This window comes from Nomascus leucogenys, chromosome 1a (genome assembly GCF_006542625.1).
Source record: "Nomascus leucogenys isolate Asia chromosome 1a, Asia_NLE_v1, whole genome shotgun sequence".
Lineage (NCBI taxonomy): Eukaryota > Metazoa > Chordata > Mammalia > Primates > Hylobatidae > Nomascus > Nomascus leucogenys.
Window position 1 is genome coordinate 5,321,164 of NC_044381.1, and position 15,040 is coordinate 5,336,203.

Genomic DNA, 15,040 nt, shown 5'->3' on the forward strand with positions numbered 1-15,040 from the left:
ATATTCAACATACATTTATAAAAACTCTTTACTGCGACCAGGCGCGGTGGCTCACGCCTGTAATCCCACCACTTTGGGAGGCCAAGGCAGGCAGATCATGAGGTCAGGAGTTTGAGACCAGCCTGACCAACATGGTGAAACGCCGTCTCTCCTAAAAATACAAAAATTAGCTGGGTGTGGTTGTGCGCACCTGTAATCCTAGCTACTCAGGAGGCTGAGGCAGGAGAATCGCTTGAATCCGGGTGGTGGAGGTTGCAGTGAACCAAGATTGCGCCATTGCACTCTAGCCTGGGTGACAGAGCTCCATGTCAAAACAAAAACAAAAACAAAAAACCCTCTTTACTGAGCAGTAACCTTTGTGGAGGGTCAGGTGATACAGGGACAGCAGCAGGGTGGAGGTGGGTAGGCAGGTTCTTGTTCAGTGCACACACCTATTACATGTGTTTGAAAAGTTAAATGTGATTCCACTGTACGGCACCAAATACTGGGTATAAAGCAGTGAGCAACAGAGACAGATTCTCTGATCTCATAAAGGTTTCATTCCAGTAGAAGAGACAGATTTTAAACAATCAGCCCAGTTAAAAATATAATAAGAAACTGTGTCATAATTTATGAAGGAAAAATGCCGTGTACTAAAGGGTACACATCACAGAGAGAGGGAGTGTCGTATCATAGAAAATCAAGAGCCTGGAAGGACAAATAGAAGTTATCCAGGCAAAGTCAGGAAGACATATTCCAGATGGAGAAAACAACATGTGCAGAGACCTCATGGCAGGAAAGAGCTCCGTGTTCAAGAAGCTGAAAGAAGGCCAGAAAGTTTATTAGATAAAGGGTGATGTTGCGGGCAGGGGAGATGATTATAAGAGGCAGCAAGAGAGCTGGAAGGCACGTGCATTGCCGTTATCATACACAGCAAGGGAAGAACGCGGTTCTCGGGTCTCCTCCAAGTCTCCTGTCCTCCACACTTTCTAGTTACTTCATATTGATAGGAGGAAACTGAAATTCTTTTAGCAAACCAAGATAAGGAGAAGCACTTAAGCTGCTTACTTACATAAGACAGTAGCTTAAAAATATCTCTGTTCATGCAGTGGGTATTTCTTCAGAGGGTAGCTTGGTCTTTCAATGATATAATTTACTTCAGAGGTAGCATCTTCCTACAATAAAAACAAATCCAGCAATTATGTTACCCATAACATAATAGAGACGGATGATAGCCAGATGTGTAGTTTTGCATGTAGGAGGTCTGTGCATCCCATTTATGCCGTTATATGGGGCTCACTATATATGTGTGTATATAGAATCTTTCTTTTTTTGTAGAGACGAGGTCTCATTATCTTGCCAGGCTGGTCTTGAACCTCCTGGCCTCAAGGGATTCTCCCTCCTCAGCCTCCCAAAGTACTAGGATTATAGATTTGAGCCCCAAACCAGGCCTTTGTTAAAGCCAATGACTTTGCAGAAAAGAAGTAAAGTAATTCACTACCCTTATGGTTAGGGCAAACAACATTTAGTTTTAAGTGTCATCCTGCAAATCTAGCATATGCCGGTATTTAATAAGTCAAGATGACTAATTCAACTACATGGCATCATTAAATTCAGCCACTGGGGGCACTGTTGTCCTATGTTTGAATTCTTTTGAGCTGGTGAACGGCCACTTAGCTGTGTGTCTGAAGCAGGGACAAAGCACTGGGAATACCTACCAATGGATCAGAAGCACTCCCCACACCCCTGTAAAAGTCATACAGCCAAAACCACCTTATTAAATCTTAGAACAACTTTCTTCCATGTTGTGGCCTTACATAGCTCACACACACAACTGTATTCTTCCCTGGATTGGGATTCATGTGTGCAGGGGAAAGGAATGCTCTGTGGGCCAGTTAGCCTGTCTTCTCTCAGTCCTTTGAAAGGACCTCTGCTTGATGAGTGCTGTGCACCAAATTAGCTGCTACTTCTCCATTGGATCCAAGCCCCACTGTCTCATCCTCAGGAAGCCAGCCCTGACTCCCAGCCATGTCAAATATCCGCTACCATTCACCCTCAGGACAAGAGGTAATCTCCTTGGTAAGCCTCACAATTTTCCACTTATTTCTGTGGTTATTTGATTAATGTCTGTCTCCCCGACTAGACTGTAGGTCCCTGTTCCCATATTATTTAGTGAGCAAAGATCTAGTTTTATAAGAAAGTCTAACCTTGTTTTGGTGCTGCTGCGCTCTGTGGGCTGTTAGAAGACTGCATACCCTCTCATGGATATTCTTCCATGTGGACTGAGAACCAGGATGGAACCTGCTCAACAGATGGAACAGGGTAGAATATTAAGCAGCTACTAAAAAGGACACTTAAAGCACATGACCATATGGATTGATATTTAAAACTTAATTATAATAAAAAACAGCAGCATGCAAAATGGTAAACATAGTGTGATTTCAATGTCTTTCTTAAACCTACCCATAGGAAAAGCACTGGCGAATAAAAACTGCTCAGATGTTAAAAATTTTTTGTGTTTCTATATGTGGCTATGAGTGATTCTTTTCTTCTTTGTACTTTCCTGTGTTTTTCAGATATTTCTCCCATGAACAAACCCTACTTTTACATTTAAAATTTTAATCCAAAAATTTTTAATATAAAATTTAAATCCAAAAAATTTTAATATAAAATTTAATCCCAGTAGTTGTTGTTTTAGGGAGAGATTATCACCCAGGCTAACGTACAATTGCATGATCATAGCTCACTGCAACCTTGAACTCTTGGACTTAAGCAATCCTCCAACTTCAGCCTCCCAGGTAGGGAGGACCAACTAGGTACATGTTGCCATGCCTGGCTATTTTTTTTTCTTTAACAGATAGGGTCTTGCTACCCAGGCTGGTCTCAAACTCCTGGGTTCAAGGGATCCTCCCACCTCAATCTCCCAAATAGCTGGGACTACAGGTATGCACCACCATGCAGAGCTAACTTTTAAATATTTTGTAGAGACAGGGTCTCCCTATGCTGTCCAGGCTGGTCTCAAACTCCTGTACTCCAGTGATCCTCCTGCCTCAGCCTCCCAAAGTGCTGGGATTACAGGTGTGAGCCACTACACCCAGCCTCCAATCCTGGTTGTTTCCTACCACCAGGACTTTATCTTATATCTCATTTACTTTAGGCCACCCAGACTCCAAACTGAACCATAGGTTTGACAGTCTCTTTCAGTTCCCCAAACATAGAGCATTTTCTACCTTCCATAGGCATTTGGCAACACTGTTCCCTCTTCTACCTCCCAACCCTAGGGGCTCACTACTCTTATTAACTCCTACCCACCCTTCAGAGTTCAGTTCAATTGTTGAGTTCTCAGCAAAGTCCTTTCTGAGCCCTCTCCTGTAGAGGAGGTCAGCTGCTCTGTTATATGCACTTGCAGTTTCATTTATCTATACCTCATTAATACCATTTGCACCACTGGACATTTTGTCATTATTTGGTTAATGGCGGTCTTTATTCCTAGAGTGAAATTGAGACTGAGACTCTTTGTTTAATAGCTCATCCCAAGGCAGAGTAGGAACTGAATAGCACAGTAAGCAGCTAATAAATATTTCTTGAGTGATTGAACTCATTCTCTCATTCATTCATTCATTCATCCATCCATTCATATTCAGGAGGGGGATGGTTACCAGATCCTAAAGTCTGAGGTATAACTAAGCTAAAAGTGTACATAGCAATTTGATAATGAAAGGCACAGATACAGTTTTCTAAAAACACGCAAAGAATTATAGCCACTTGGGGCCAGGCGCAGTGGCTCACACCTATAATCCCAGCAGTTTGGAAGGCTGAGGCGGGCGGATCATTGAGGCCAAGAGTTCCAGACCAGCCTGGCTAACATAGTGAAACCCCATCTCTACTAAAAATACAAAAAATTAGCCAGGTGTGGTGGTGGTACATCTGTAGTCCCAGATACTGGGAGACTGAGGCATGAAAATTGCTTAAACCTGGGAGGTGGAGGTTGCAGTGACCTGAGATGGGGCCACTGTACTCCAGCCTGGACAACATAGCAAGACTCTATCTCAAAAAAAAAAAGAAAAAGAAAAAATGATTCTCTTTAATTAATGTATGGTAAACACTGGAAATAACAGGAACATCTGGAAATCTAGTTGTTACTATGGCTACCATATGAATGACCGCCCTGTGCAGTTGCCCTTCTGCTTGGCTGGTTCCAGCCCACATCCAGGCCTCCATTCCACCTCTCTCTGTGACAAGCATGTCCCACAGGTTTTTCCAGGGAGACAAGACCAACAGTATGAATGGATCTACACAAATCCATTGCCAACCCAAGAAAACAACTCATAGTAAATGGATGCACCACCTAAACCACTGCCCATGTTTAAGACTACAAACATTATTTCTATGCTTCTCTAAGAACTTTTTTTTTTTTTTTGACCCAGAGTCTCATTCTGTTGCCCAGGCTGGAGTGCAGTGGAGCTACCTCTGCTCACTGCAACCTCTGCCTCCCATGTTCAAGCAATTCTCCTGCCTCAGCCTCCCAAGTAGCTGAGACTACAGGCATACGCCACCAAGCCCAACGAATTTTTGTATTTTTCATAGAGAGGGGGTTTCGTCATGTTGGCCAGGCTGGTCTTGAATTCCTGACCTCAAGTGATCCACCCCCCTCACTTCCCTAAGTGCAGGGATTCCAGGTGTGAGCCACCACGCTTGGCCCTTCTCTAAGAATGTTTAAGAGGAAGGAATAGAAATATGTTGAAGCTATAAATGAAGCTAGCATTTAAAAACAGCCACCAGCTAGATACTATAAATTCTTTTTCATAGGTCTAGAGTAACCAGTACCAAAGCAACTCTTACATTTGTTACCATTATTGTTACATGCAATTTATTTTACATTTGAAGATCTCGGAGAATGATGAGTCAACAGATGGGAGCAGCGCTGTGCCTTTACTACAGCCTTCTCCATGGGATCTACCTTCTCCTCGAGTAATGTGGAGACAGAAGATGTGCTGAAGGAGCATGACACTATTCAGATGGTGGATAGAGGGAACAGGCTTGGCAGTGTTTCTCCCTCCTTTAGTACTCCCATTGTTCACTCTTATAAAGTGTTTTCTACCTTGTCTATTAAAACCTTGGGTTGACTCTCACTCCAAAATTTGTCTCCCACCTCATCCTTATGACCTTGATCCTTACTGACTTCAGTACTAAGTTAGCAGAAACGCAACAGGTATTCTCATGCACCCTTGTGAACTGGACACAGAGAAAGAGTGGTCCTGATATTGCTGGTGTGAAAAGAACACTGAGTGAGTGGAGACACAGTGCTGGCAACCCCCAGTGTCCCAGGAATCTGCCGTGGTGATCACTCTAAAGCCAACGGGCAATGTGTTCTGCAAGGATATGAAGGGCATATCGCTCATTCAAAAGAACTGTTTTTAAAATATTATCTTCAGAGCCACTTCTCTAGTGTGAAGGTGACCAGCTGTCTTGGTTTACCTGGGGCTGAGGTGTTTCCCAGGATGCAAACTTTTGGTACTAAAACCAGGACAGCCATGGGCAAACTGGATGGCCTTTCTGTGGCTGTATTGTTCTTTGTCGCTGATAATCACGGCCTTATTTACAAACTCATAGTCCAACTAGGTCCCAAGTTACCAGTTTAGACAGACTTTGGGCACAAAGAATTTGCTGTCTCATCAGAGATGGCCAATAAAACTCTGGTCTGCAGCTAAGACTCATCTTTCTAAAGTCACTTGTGCCAACTCCCGTGACTAACGTCACAGAGCTCCTCACTCCTTCCAAGCAAAGCCCAAACTCCTTAGGTCAGCCAACAAAGGTCCCCCTCAAACCTTTGAGTCCTGGCACCAACTTTCTCCCAAACTCCTCTAACTGCTAGAAGCTGACAGTGCCCCTGCCTCCCACCTCCCATCACTCACCTCTATGAACCCCATCATAATCCAATCTTCTCCCCTCACGGCCACATGAAAGCATCATCTCCTCCATAAAACACTCCAGAAGTACTACCCTTCTTCTTTATACTCCAGTAACTTTTGGTCCACACTATTCACAAAGTGCTGCTTTGTAGAAAGCTCTTTGCATACTTCTTTATTATTATTATTATTATTATTTATATCCTCTGCTAGGTTGCAAGTTTTCAGAGATCAGGAGAAATGTCTTAAATGTTAGTGTTCCCATTCCAGGCCTAGAAGATTGAGTATCAATCCTGCTTTCCTTCTTAACCACAGATTTCATGTGCTCCCCACCCACATACTCAATTCCAATCCCAATTGATTTTGACTCAGTAAACACGAGGCAATTCTTCTGTTGGCCAGAGTTGAGAATTGCTGGCTTGCTACATAAAGACACTCAGGAAAGGCTGGCTGAATGAATGCATAAACCATCTCACACGTATTTAAAGAGAAAAGGGATCTCTCTCCTGATGGAATTGATTTCCTCCCACTATGTCTTTCCCCTGCATTTGGATTGTACTTCTGTTAGGTGCCTACCACAATCTATCTCGTATTCAGTGACATGGGGGTATGTCTGCCTTCCTGTCTAGTATGTGAGCCAGTGGAAAGCAGAGACATGTCATGATGGTGTCCATTGCCCACACCAGTTGCCCAATAACGGCATGCGCAATACAGTCTCTCACAAAAGCTTGCTGTACTGATTTTAAGGAGTTTGGGAGGTGTTATAGATACCAGGCACAGAGACAAAAACCATGGGTTTTCCCCAGTTCTGGCAGCTGAGAAGCACTTTGTGGCTGTATGCAGATGGATCTTTGATCATCACACCCATTTTAAAGATGAGGAAACTGAGGTTTAAAAGGTTGAAGCCAGGCACAGTGGCTCATGCCTATACCCAGCACTTTGGGAGGCCAAGACAATTGCTTGAGCCCAGGAGTTTGAGAAGAGCCTGGGCAACACAGTGAGACCCCATCTCTACAAAAATAAAAATATGAAAATTAGCCAGGCATGTCGGTGTGCACCTGTAGTCCCAGCTACTCAGGAGGCTGAGGCAGGAGGATTGCTTGGGTTGGGGAGGTCAAGCCCGCAGTAAGCTGTGATTGTGCCACTGCACTCCAGCCTGGATGACAAAGCAAGACCCCACCTCAAAAAAAAATTAATTAATTAAAAAAAAATAGGTTGAGTAGCTGTGTGAAATCACCTAGCACTTAGAGACACATGAGCGCTAGAACCCACATCTCCTGACCACTGCCAACTGAAAGTTCTTTCCACTCTTCATTCGAAATCAATCCTCTACAAGTCTTTAAATCCAGGATAACCTCCTGTGCTTTGCCAGCCTGCTGAATTCCAGGCTGGTGGCAAAAGCATAAGACAGGAGGGGATGGAGGCCAGGCACAGAGAGGTATAAGTGTGTCTCTGACCACCTGTCTCTGTGTGCCAGAGCCAGTTTTTGTTTGCTTGTTTGTTTGTTTGTTTGTTTTAAACAGAATTTCGCTCTCGTTGCCCAGGCTGGAGTGCAATGGTACCATCTCGGCTCACCGCACCCTCCGCCTTCCGGGTTCAAGCAATTCTCCTGCCTCAGCCTCCTGAGCAGCTGGGATTACAGGCATGTGCCACCATGCCTGACTAATTTTATATTTTTAGTAGAGACAGGCTTTCTCCATGTTGGTCAGGCTGGTCTCAAACTCCAGACCTCAGGTGATCCACCCGCCTTGGCCTCCCAGAGTTCTGGGATTATAGGCAGGAGCCACTGCGCCCAGCCCAGAGCCAGTTTTTTAAAAATCTATGTTGTATTATTTTTTTCTAATAAAGTAACTAATCAAAAGCTTGCCATACATTAATGGATTTTATTAAAATATTTGATCTGACTTCCTCAAATCCATGATTTAACATTTGAATATAGAGTTATTATGTCATTTCTGAAAAACACTGAGAATGGATCGCCACTTTCTTAGTCTACCTAAAGTTAATATAATTCCTGTAAACATTTCAGGGCCACTGTAGTTCTGGGATCTATTTACTCTGAGTGCCTTTGTAAGTAAATGTGTTATCTTGGTATGCAGAGTTGGCTTCTTATTCTCGTCACTAATAATGCAGAGAAAAGCAGATTGGCATATCCTTCATTCAAACAACAATCTTACAAATATTCTTTTCAGTGCCACTTCCCCGAAGTCAAAGTAACCAACTGTCCTGGTTTGCCTAAGACTCAAGGAATTCCCAGAATGCAGGACTTTCAGGTCTAAAATCAGGCAGACCCAAGCGAACCAGTGGTTACTCACCCTACTAGAGAGTGCCGTCTGGCAAATAAAGGCTTCTGCTCTTCCTCTCTGGCCTGCTCTCCAGACATATGCAAATGTATTTCTATTGTTTGTGAAAATAATGTAAACAAAGAAGTCATGTCTAGAAAAAGAATATATGCCCATATGTTCACATTTGTCTTTGAGTGGTGGGACTGGGGGTAATTTTTTTCCACTTTTTTTTCTGTAATTTTCAAACTTTCTGTGGTGAACATTTTTATACTGGTAAAATAAAAAGGTTTAGTTTTTTTTTGTTTTTTTGTTTTTTGTTTTTTTGAGACAGAGTCTCGCTCTGTCGCCCAGGCTGGAGTGCAGTGGCGCAATCTCGGCTCACTGCAAGCTCCGCCTCCCGGGTTCACGCCATTCTCCTGCCTCAGCCTCCCAAGTAGCTGGGACTACAGGCGCCCGCCACCACGCCCGGCTAATTTTTTGTATTTTTAGTAGAGACGGGGTTTCACCGTGGTCTCGATCTCCTGACCTTGTGATCCGCCCGCCTCGGCCTCCCAAAGTGCTGGGATTACAAGCGTGAGCCACCGCGCCCGGCCTAGTTTTTAAATTTATGACAAATAAAAATGGGTAGATAAATAGTACCTATGTCAAAGTTAGTTGTCTATCCATTTACAGCAAATATTCTGAGATATGCCTCTGACTTTTGGGTAGATTTTAAAAGAAATAATCATTTTTTCATATCAAGTTGTCACCAGCTGAATATTCCTAAGAAAGGAAGCTGGTGAAATGACCCAGCTTTACCCCTGCCAGGCCACAATGCACTCTTCAGGCAAACAGATGGGTGTTTGCCACTGACCTTTCTCTGAGAAGGGGCTGATCCAAGGGGCCAGGAGAGCTGGAATGCTGGTAGGTGGCAAATGAAGCTTTCCCGTGGAAATCAGTATCTCCTTGTTTACTGGATGAGGACTTTCCAAACTGACTTGAATCTAAACATGATGATGAGTCACTCCTTAAAACAATCCGTTCATCTGGCTCTTTAATAACCTGAGTGACAATATGCATTATTTAGTTGTAATTTTGCTTCTGTTTGCTTAATTTAGAGCAGGGGGTGGGGTTGGACAAGGAAGATAACTAGGGCTAAGATGACAGAATATTTGCCCCAGGGATCTCCTGCAAATAGAAGAGGATCTGGAGAAGAGAAGACTAGTGACAAAATGTTCAGGAGTTCAGACTGATAAAAATAACCAAAAGTCTGTATGTTTGGGATATATTAACAAACCAAAATAAACTCATGCTCTGAACTTTGATTTCTGAGGACTAGGGATTATTGGTCTGGGAAAAATGTAACTTTAACAAAATATTTAAGCGCTGTGGCATAAGAAGCACAGTATATTCCATTTTCTTTGCATAAATCTATTCTCATGTTGTTACACAGAAGTTTGAGCCTTCACTTTGACAAATCAAACTTCAAGAACAAGTGATTTGCCACCTCTATGTATAAAATTATTTGATTAGAGAAAAAGCAATGAAAATCACTGCCAATAAAGTAGGTATTGGGTCTACATACAACCTCCTTGGTAATTCTTCCTACTTACATGAGGATAACCCCTGAGCAAAGTATAACATGGAGTCTGGGCACATCTTCATACAAACACTAAACTACAGCAATTCCATCTAAGCAGACTAACTAGAAATATCCACCACTGATTGGAAAAAGTACAATAATTGACAAAAGATATCTGGAAGTAAATCATTTTACAAATTCTACTTCTAAAATTACCTTTACGTTAGCTGCAAGGCTGTCAAGAGAAGAAGCTAGAAGAAAGAGGAACAGACGTTTCAATGACTCATTACTACCATTTAGCCTTAAAACTGCCATTATATTTATTCTACAGCAGTACAAAAATTTTAGACAATGAATGAATTATTTAAAAACTTAAATGCTCCCTTGTAAGTGACACTATCACTTTTAAGTCTCCCTTGAGCCACTTCAATTCTCTGGGTTGTGGGGTTTTTTGTTTTGTTTTGTTTTTTGTTTTTGTCTTTTTGAGGTCAACAGTCAGGTTTTCTTTTTTTTTTTTTTTTTTGAGATGGAGTCTCACACTGTCGCCCGGGCTGGAATGCAATGGCACAATCTCGGCTCACTGCAATCTCCACCTCCCGGGTTCAAGCAATTCTCTGCCTCAGCCTCCTGAGTAGCTGGGATTACAGATGCCCACCACCATGCCCGGCCAATTTTTTGTATTTTTAGTAGAGATGGGGTTTCACTATGTTGACCAGGCTGGTCTCGAACTCCTGACCTCAGGTGATTCACCCGCCTTGGCCTCCCAAAGTCCTGGGATTACAGGTGTGAGCCTCTGGATGTTTTGTTTTCAATGACAGCACATATGGAAGGGGGAAGGGTAAAGCAAGTCTAAAGTGAATGAGTAAGTTCAATAACCCTTAAGCAGCCTGAAAAACTCGTATTTGAGCAGGCGCCCAGAACCTAAAAGAAAGTACTGTGTGTCTAATAGAAAATGTATAAACTCTGTCTCCTCTGACATTTTCTTTGGTTTTCATGGAATCCCATTTATGCAGGAGCTCTTGAATACATTTGTCCAAGGTAGACACAAATGTTAAATAGAGACAACAAATACGTAAAAGCTTGGAGAAATATAGAACATAGCAAAAATGGAAATCACTATCATGACCATAAATGATCGTGATAGGCAAGCAGACCTAATGGCGAAGTATGGCAAGGATGACTAGGAAATGAGGTAATAAAGACACAGAGAGAAAGTGAACACTAGGTTGGATTTTTCCAGGTTGATTAAAAAATGTTTTTAAAATGAGTATTCGTAAGGCAATTCTAAGGTCACCATGGCTTCCCCCAGTGTGACCAGGGCTCAGGCAATGACAAGGGACTTTTTCTGGACTGCCGATCCCCCTCCCCATGTCACTGGTAGATATAAAAAGAGATTTTTAAAGCCAGGCCATTTTCATATCCTTTGGGCATATACATATGTGTGTGCCACCTTGTCCCAGGAGCTCTCTTCTCTCCCACCCCCAGCTGGGCAGGAGTCAGCAATGCTAAGGCCCTTTCAGCTATAGCCACAAACCTGCCCTGTGGCCTCATAACCTCCTTCCTCCTGTGGCCTCATAACCCTGTGGCCTCATAACCTCCTTCCTCCTGTGGCCTCATAACCCTGTGGCCTCATAACCTCCTTCCTCCTGTGGCTTCATAAACTCCTTCCTACTGGTTTTGAGCCCTGCCTTTCACAGAGGCGCCTGCCGTCATTCCCTTGCTTCTCAAAGTGCAGTCCATAGACTAGCAGCATTCATATCACCTGGAAGCTTGTTAGAAAAGGAGACTCCTAAGCTCCACCCCAGCCCTACTGAATCAGAATCTGCAGTTTAACAAGAGCCCCAGGTGATTCAACTGCACATTCAGGTTCGAGAAGCACTGCTGTGTTCTCCCTTAGGCCTAGATGAATGACCTGACAGGTGACCTAAGCAACGGTCTGGCTTGAAAGCTACAGGGATTCCAAGGCTCTGAGCCCAGAGGTCTGAATGTCTTCTCTAAATGTAGGTATGCCAAAAACTTGGTGTGTGACCTTTACACACATCGTAATCTCCCTGGAACCTTAGTTCTCCACCTGCCAGGATTAAGAAAAGACAAAGGCCGAGACCAATGTGATGTGTGAGTCCCATCATAATAGAGCCTGCATTAAACCCAACTTGTCCTCCCCAGGAAAGGACATTTGCTGTTGCCTGATTTCACTGCAGTAGGGAAGACAATGCTGCTTTATAAGCTACATGGGTGATTTTCAATTCAAAGAATTTAAATTAAATGTCAGAGGTGATGAAGCACATTCTGCTTCAAACTCTGTACTCTGTCCTTGGCCAGCTGCTGTCAAACAGCTACCACAGTCTAAGAACACTGGCTTAAGTTTCCATAAGAGACTTAAAAGTGGCCCCTGAAAAGTGTAAACCTTTAAGCCTAAGATAAAGATCTGTATTGTTAGGGATGGCAATAGATAGAAAGTCCAGTACTACCAGCAGGCAAGAGAACGGAACCACCATTCCTTTCCAGCCTAAGAATTTTGATTAAGTTCAGGAATGACTGATTTTCACCTACACGACCTTCACTACTGGCATGATTCATGGATTTCAGTCAAAAGCCTACAAGGGATTCCTTAACCCAGTGACTCTCAATGTGTGGTCCAGGGATCTCCCCCAGGGGTCCCCAAGACCTTTTAGGAGATCTGCAAGGTCAAACTGTTTTCATAATAATACTAAGACATGATTTGACTGTTTCATTCCCATTCTCTCACCACTGCACAATGGAGTTTTCCAAAAGCTACAATGATGTCATGACATCACCATCATGATGGCTAATGGAATGTGTGCTAGTCTATTCTTTTTTTTTTTTTTTTTAGTCAGAGTTTCACTCTTGTTGCCCAGGCTGAAGTGCAATGGCACAATCTCAACTCACTGCAACCTCTGCCTCCCGGGTTCAAGCGATTTTCCTGCCTCAGCCCCCTGAGTAGCTGGGATTACAGGCATGTGCCACCACGCCTGGCTAATTTTGTATTTTTAGTAGAGATGGGGTTTCTCCATGTTTGTCGGGCTAGTCTCAAACTTCCAACCTCAGGAGATCTGCCCGCCTCGGCCTCCCAAAGTGCTGGGATTACAGGCTGAGTCACTGTATCCGGCCGTAGTCTATTCTTATATTTTAAAAATGTATCAGTTTTAATTTCTAACATGCTAACTACTGATATTATCCACATCAAGAAAAGCTCTTTGGGCTCCTTAATAATATTTAAGAACGCAAAAGGGCCTGAAATCTAAAGGTTTAAGAACAAACACTCTGCCTTCATCTAACTGCTTCAGATAGAGTTGGCTTCCCACCTTGCTGACACAAAATCTTGTAAAGCAAATGTTACATCTCCTGATCACCATCAATCTCCTGTTTTTTGACATCCAGAAAAATGGAAAGCCTTTTTGTTAGGCATCAATGGTGACTTTGCAAGGGGTTCACAGCAGGACAAGTTGCACTCTGCTTTCCCAGCCCAGCCAGGGAACAGCCAGGGAACAACTGCAACCACAGCACGCTCAGCACGCCGCTTAGAACGGTCCCCTTCAACGGCGAGGGGAACTCTCAGACAGAAGCTTCTCAGCTGACTCTGCTTCATGGGAACACTGCCCTGGAAATTCCACAGCTGGAGAGTACTTGAGAATTAGGCCAACAGTTCCGAACATAACCTGTGATTCCTCAGAATGAAAGAGTATACACAGGACCCATTTGTTGCCACAGGGAAATGTACAGGAGTAACAAGAAACTCGAGTACCTCTTCTCGTTGGAAACGGAAAGTCTGAAAACTTAGATTTTCTTCTAGACCTCCTCAAATGATGCTCTGAAATATTCTCACCAAAGGGCTTTGCACTGTCCACCTGAAAGTAAAGGAAAGAAACAAGACTGGAATCCACTATAGCTTCTAGTACTCTCCCCTCGTTACTGGAATGCCTGTCTCCCCCTCAATCACTGATTACATAGGCTGGAAAAAGAAGGCTGGAAAACCACCTAGATCACAGTCTCCAAGTTTGTTACACGTTACACCTAAAAGGAGAAACTGTTTTTCCTTCACTGAGGCTAGAACACGAGGACATAGGCTAAACATTAGCATAAAGAACTAAAGTTAGACACAAATTATATTCCAACAACTGGTAAGGATCCCGCACAGAAAGAGAGTAAGTGAAGCTTTATTTCATAATCCCTTAAAATAGGACAACGTTTCACAATCCTTAAACAGTATGAGTAGTGCTGGCCTAAGTGGGGTCCTCACTGACAGCAAGGGATTCCCGTAAGATGACATTTCTACTTTCCACATTCCTCTCTGTTCTGAGTGTCTACATTTTTGAGAAAAGAATAATGGTAGCTAGGCCGGGTGCAGTGGCTCACGCCTGTAATCCCACCACTTTGGGAGGCCAAGGAGGGCGGATCACCTGAGGAAGGCAGTTCGAGACCAGCCCGACCAGCATGGAGAAACCCCATCTCTACCAAAAATACAAAAATTAGCTGGGCGCGGTGGCGCATGCCTGTAATCCCAGCTACTCTGGAGGCTGAGGCAGGAGAATCGCTTGAACCCAGGAGGCAGAGATTGTGGTGAGCCGAGATCGCGCCATTGCACTCCAGCCTGGGCAACAAGAGTGAAACTCCGTCTCAAAAAAATAATAATAATAAATAATAATAATAATACCAACTATATTACTATGTTATTATTTATCTATGGTGACTGACCATATTTTCCTAAGGAAAAATTGGGTAACATGATCTGCAAACAGGTCAAAATACTTGAACTAGGGACTCTTCCAAATAGCTACAATATAGAGTTGCTGATTTTTTTTTTTACTTTTTGTTTTTCAACATTTTAATAAGGCAGGTTATAATGTTAATTTTCACTCTACTTTAATATATTGACTTGAATTTACAGTCTTTATAACATCAGGTTTTCTAAATTTTAATGCTTCTACTTAAGGAAACATCACATATCATTAGAAAATCTGACTAAATGAAAAAATTAAATATGTAAAATCACTGATAAAAGACTTTGGCACATAGGAAAAGCTGTATAAGAATTTGTTGGCTGGGCGCGGTGGCTCAAGCCTGTAATCCCAGCACTTTGGGAGGCCGAGGCAGGCGGATCACGAGGTCAGGAGATCGAGACCATCCTGGCTAACACGGTGAAACCCCGTCTCTACTAAAAATACAAAAAATTAGCCGGGCATGTTGGCGGGCGCCTGTAGTCCCAGCTACTCGGGAGGCTGAGGCAGGAGAATGGCGTGAACCCGGGAGGCAGAGCTTGCAGTGAGCCGAGATCGCGCCACTGC

General features: G+C 43.2%; 1 protein-coding gene across 4 annotated transcripts in view; it reads right to left on the reverse strand.

The window, feature by feature from the left end:
* Window positions 1-318: 318 nt before the first annotated feature.
* SPATA6L (spermatogenesis associated 6 like) overlaps window positions 319-15,040 on the reverse strand; it is a 58,897-nt gene continuing 44,175 nt past the window's right edge. For all 4 annotated transcript variants that reach the window (XM_030803318.1, XM_030803737.1, XM_030804310.1 and 1 more), the window contains 5 exons: window positions 13,501-13,603; window positions 9,951-9,985; window positions 9,027-9,214; window positions 2,187-2,280; window positions 319-1,154 (listed from right to left, as the gene is read on the reverse strand). In XM_030803318.1, the coding sequence (XP_030659178.1) occupies window positions 1,065-1,154; window positions 2,187-2,280; window positions 9,027-9,214; window positions 9,951-9,985; window positions 13,501-13,603 (510 nt within the window). In that variant the 3' untranslated portion in view covers window positions 319-1,064. The remainder of the gene's footprint in view (window positions 1,155-2,186; window positions 2,281-9,026; window positions 9,215-9,950; window positions 9,986-13,500; window positions 13,604-15,040) is intronic.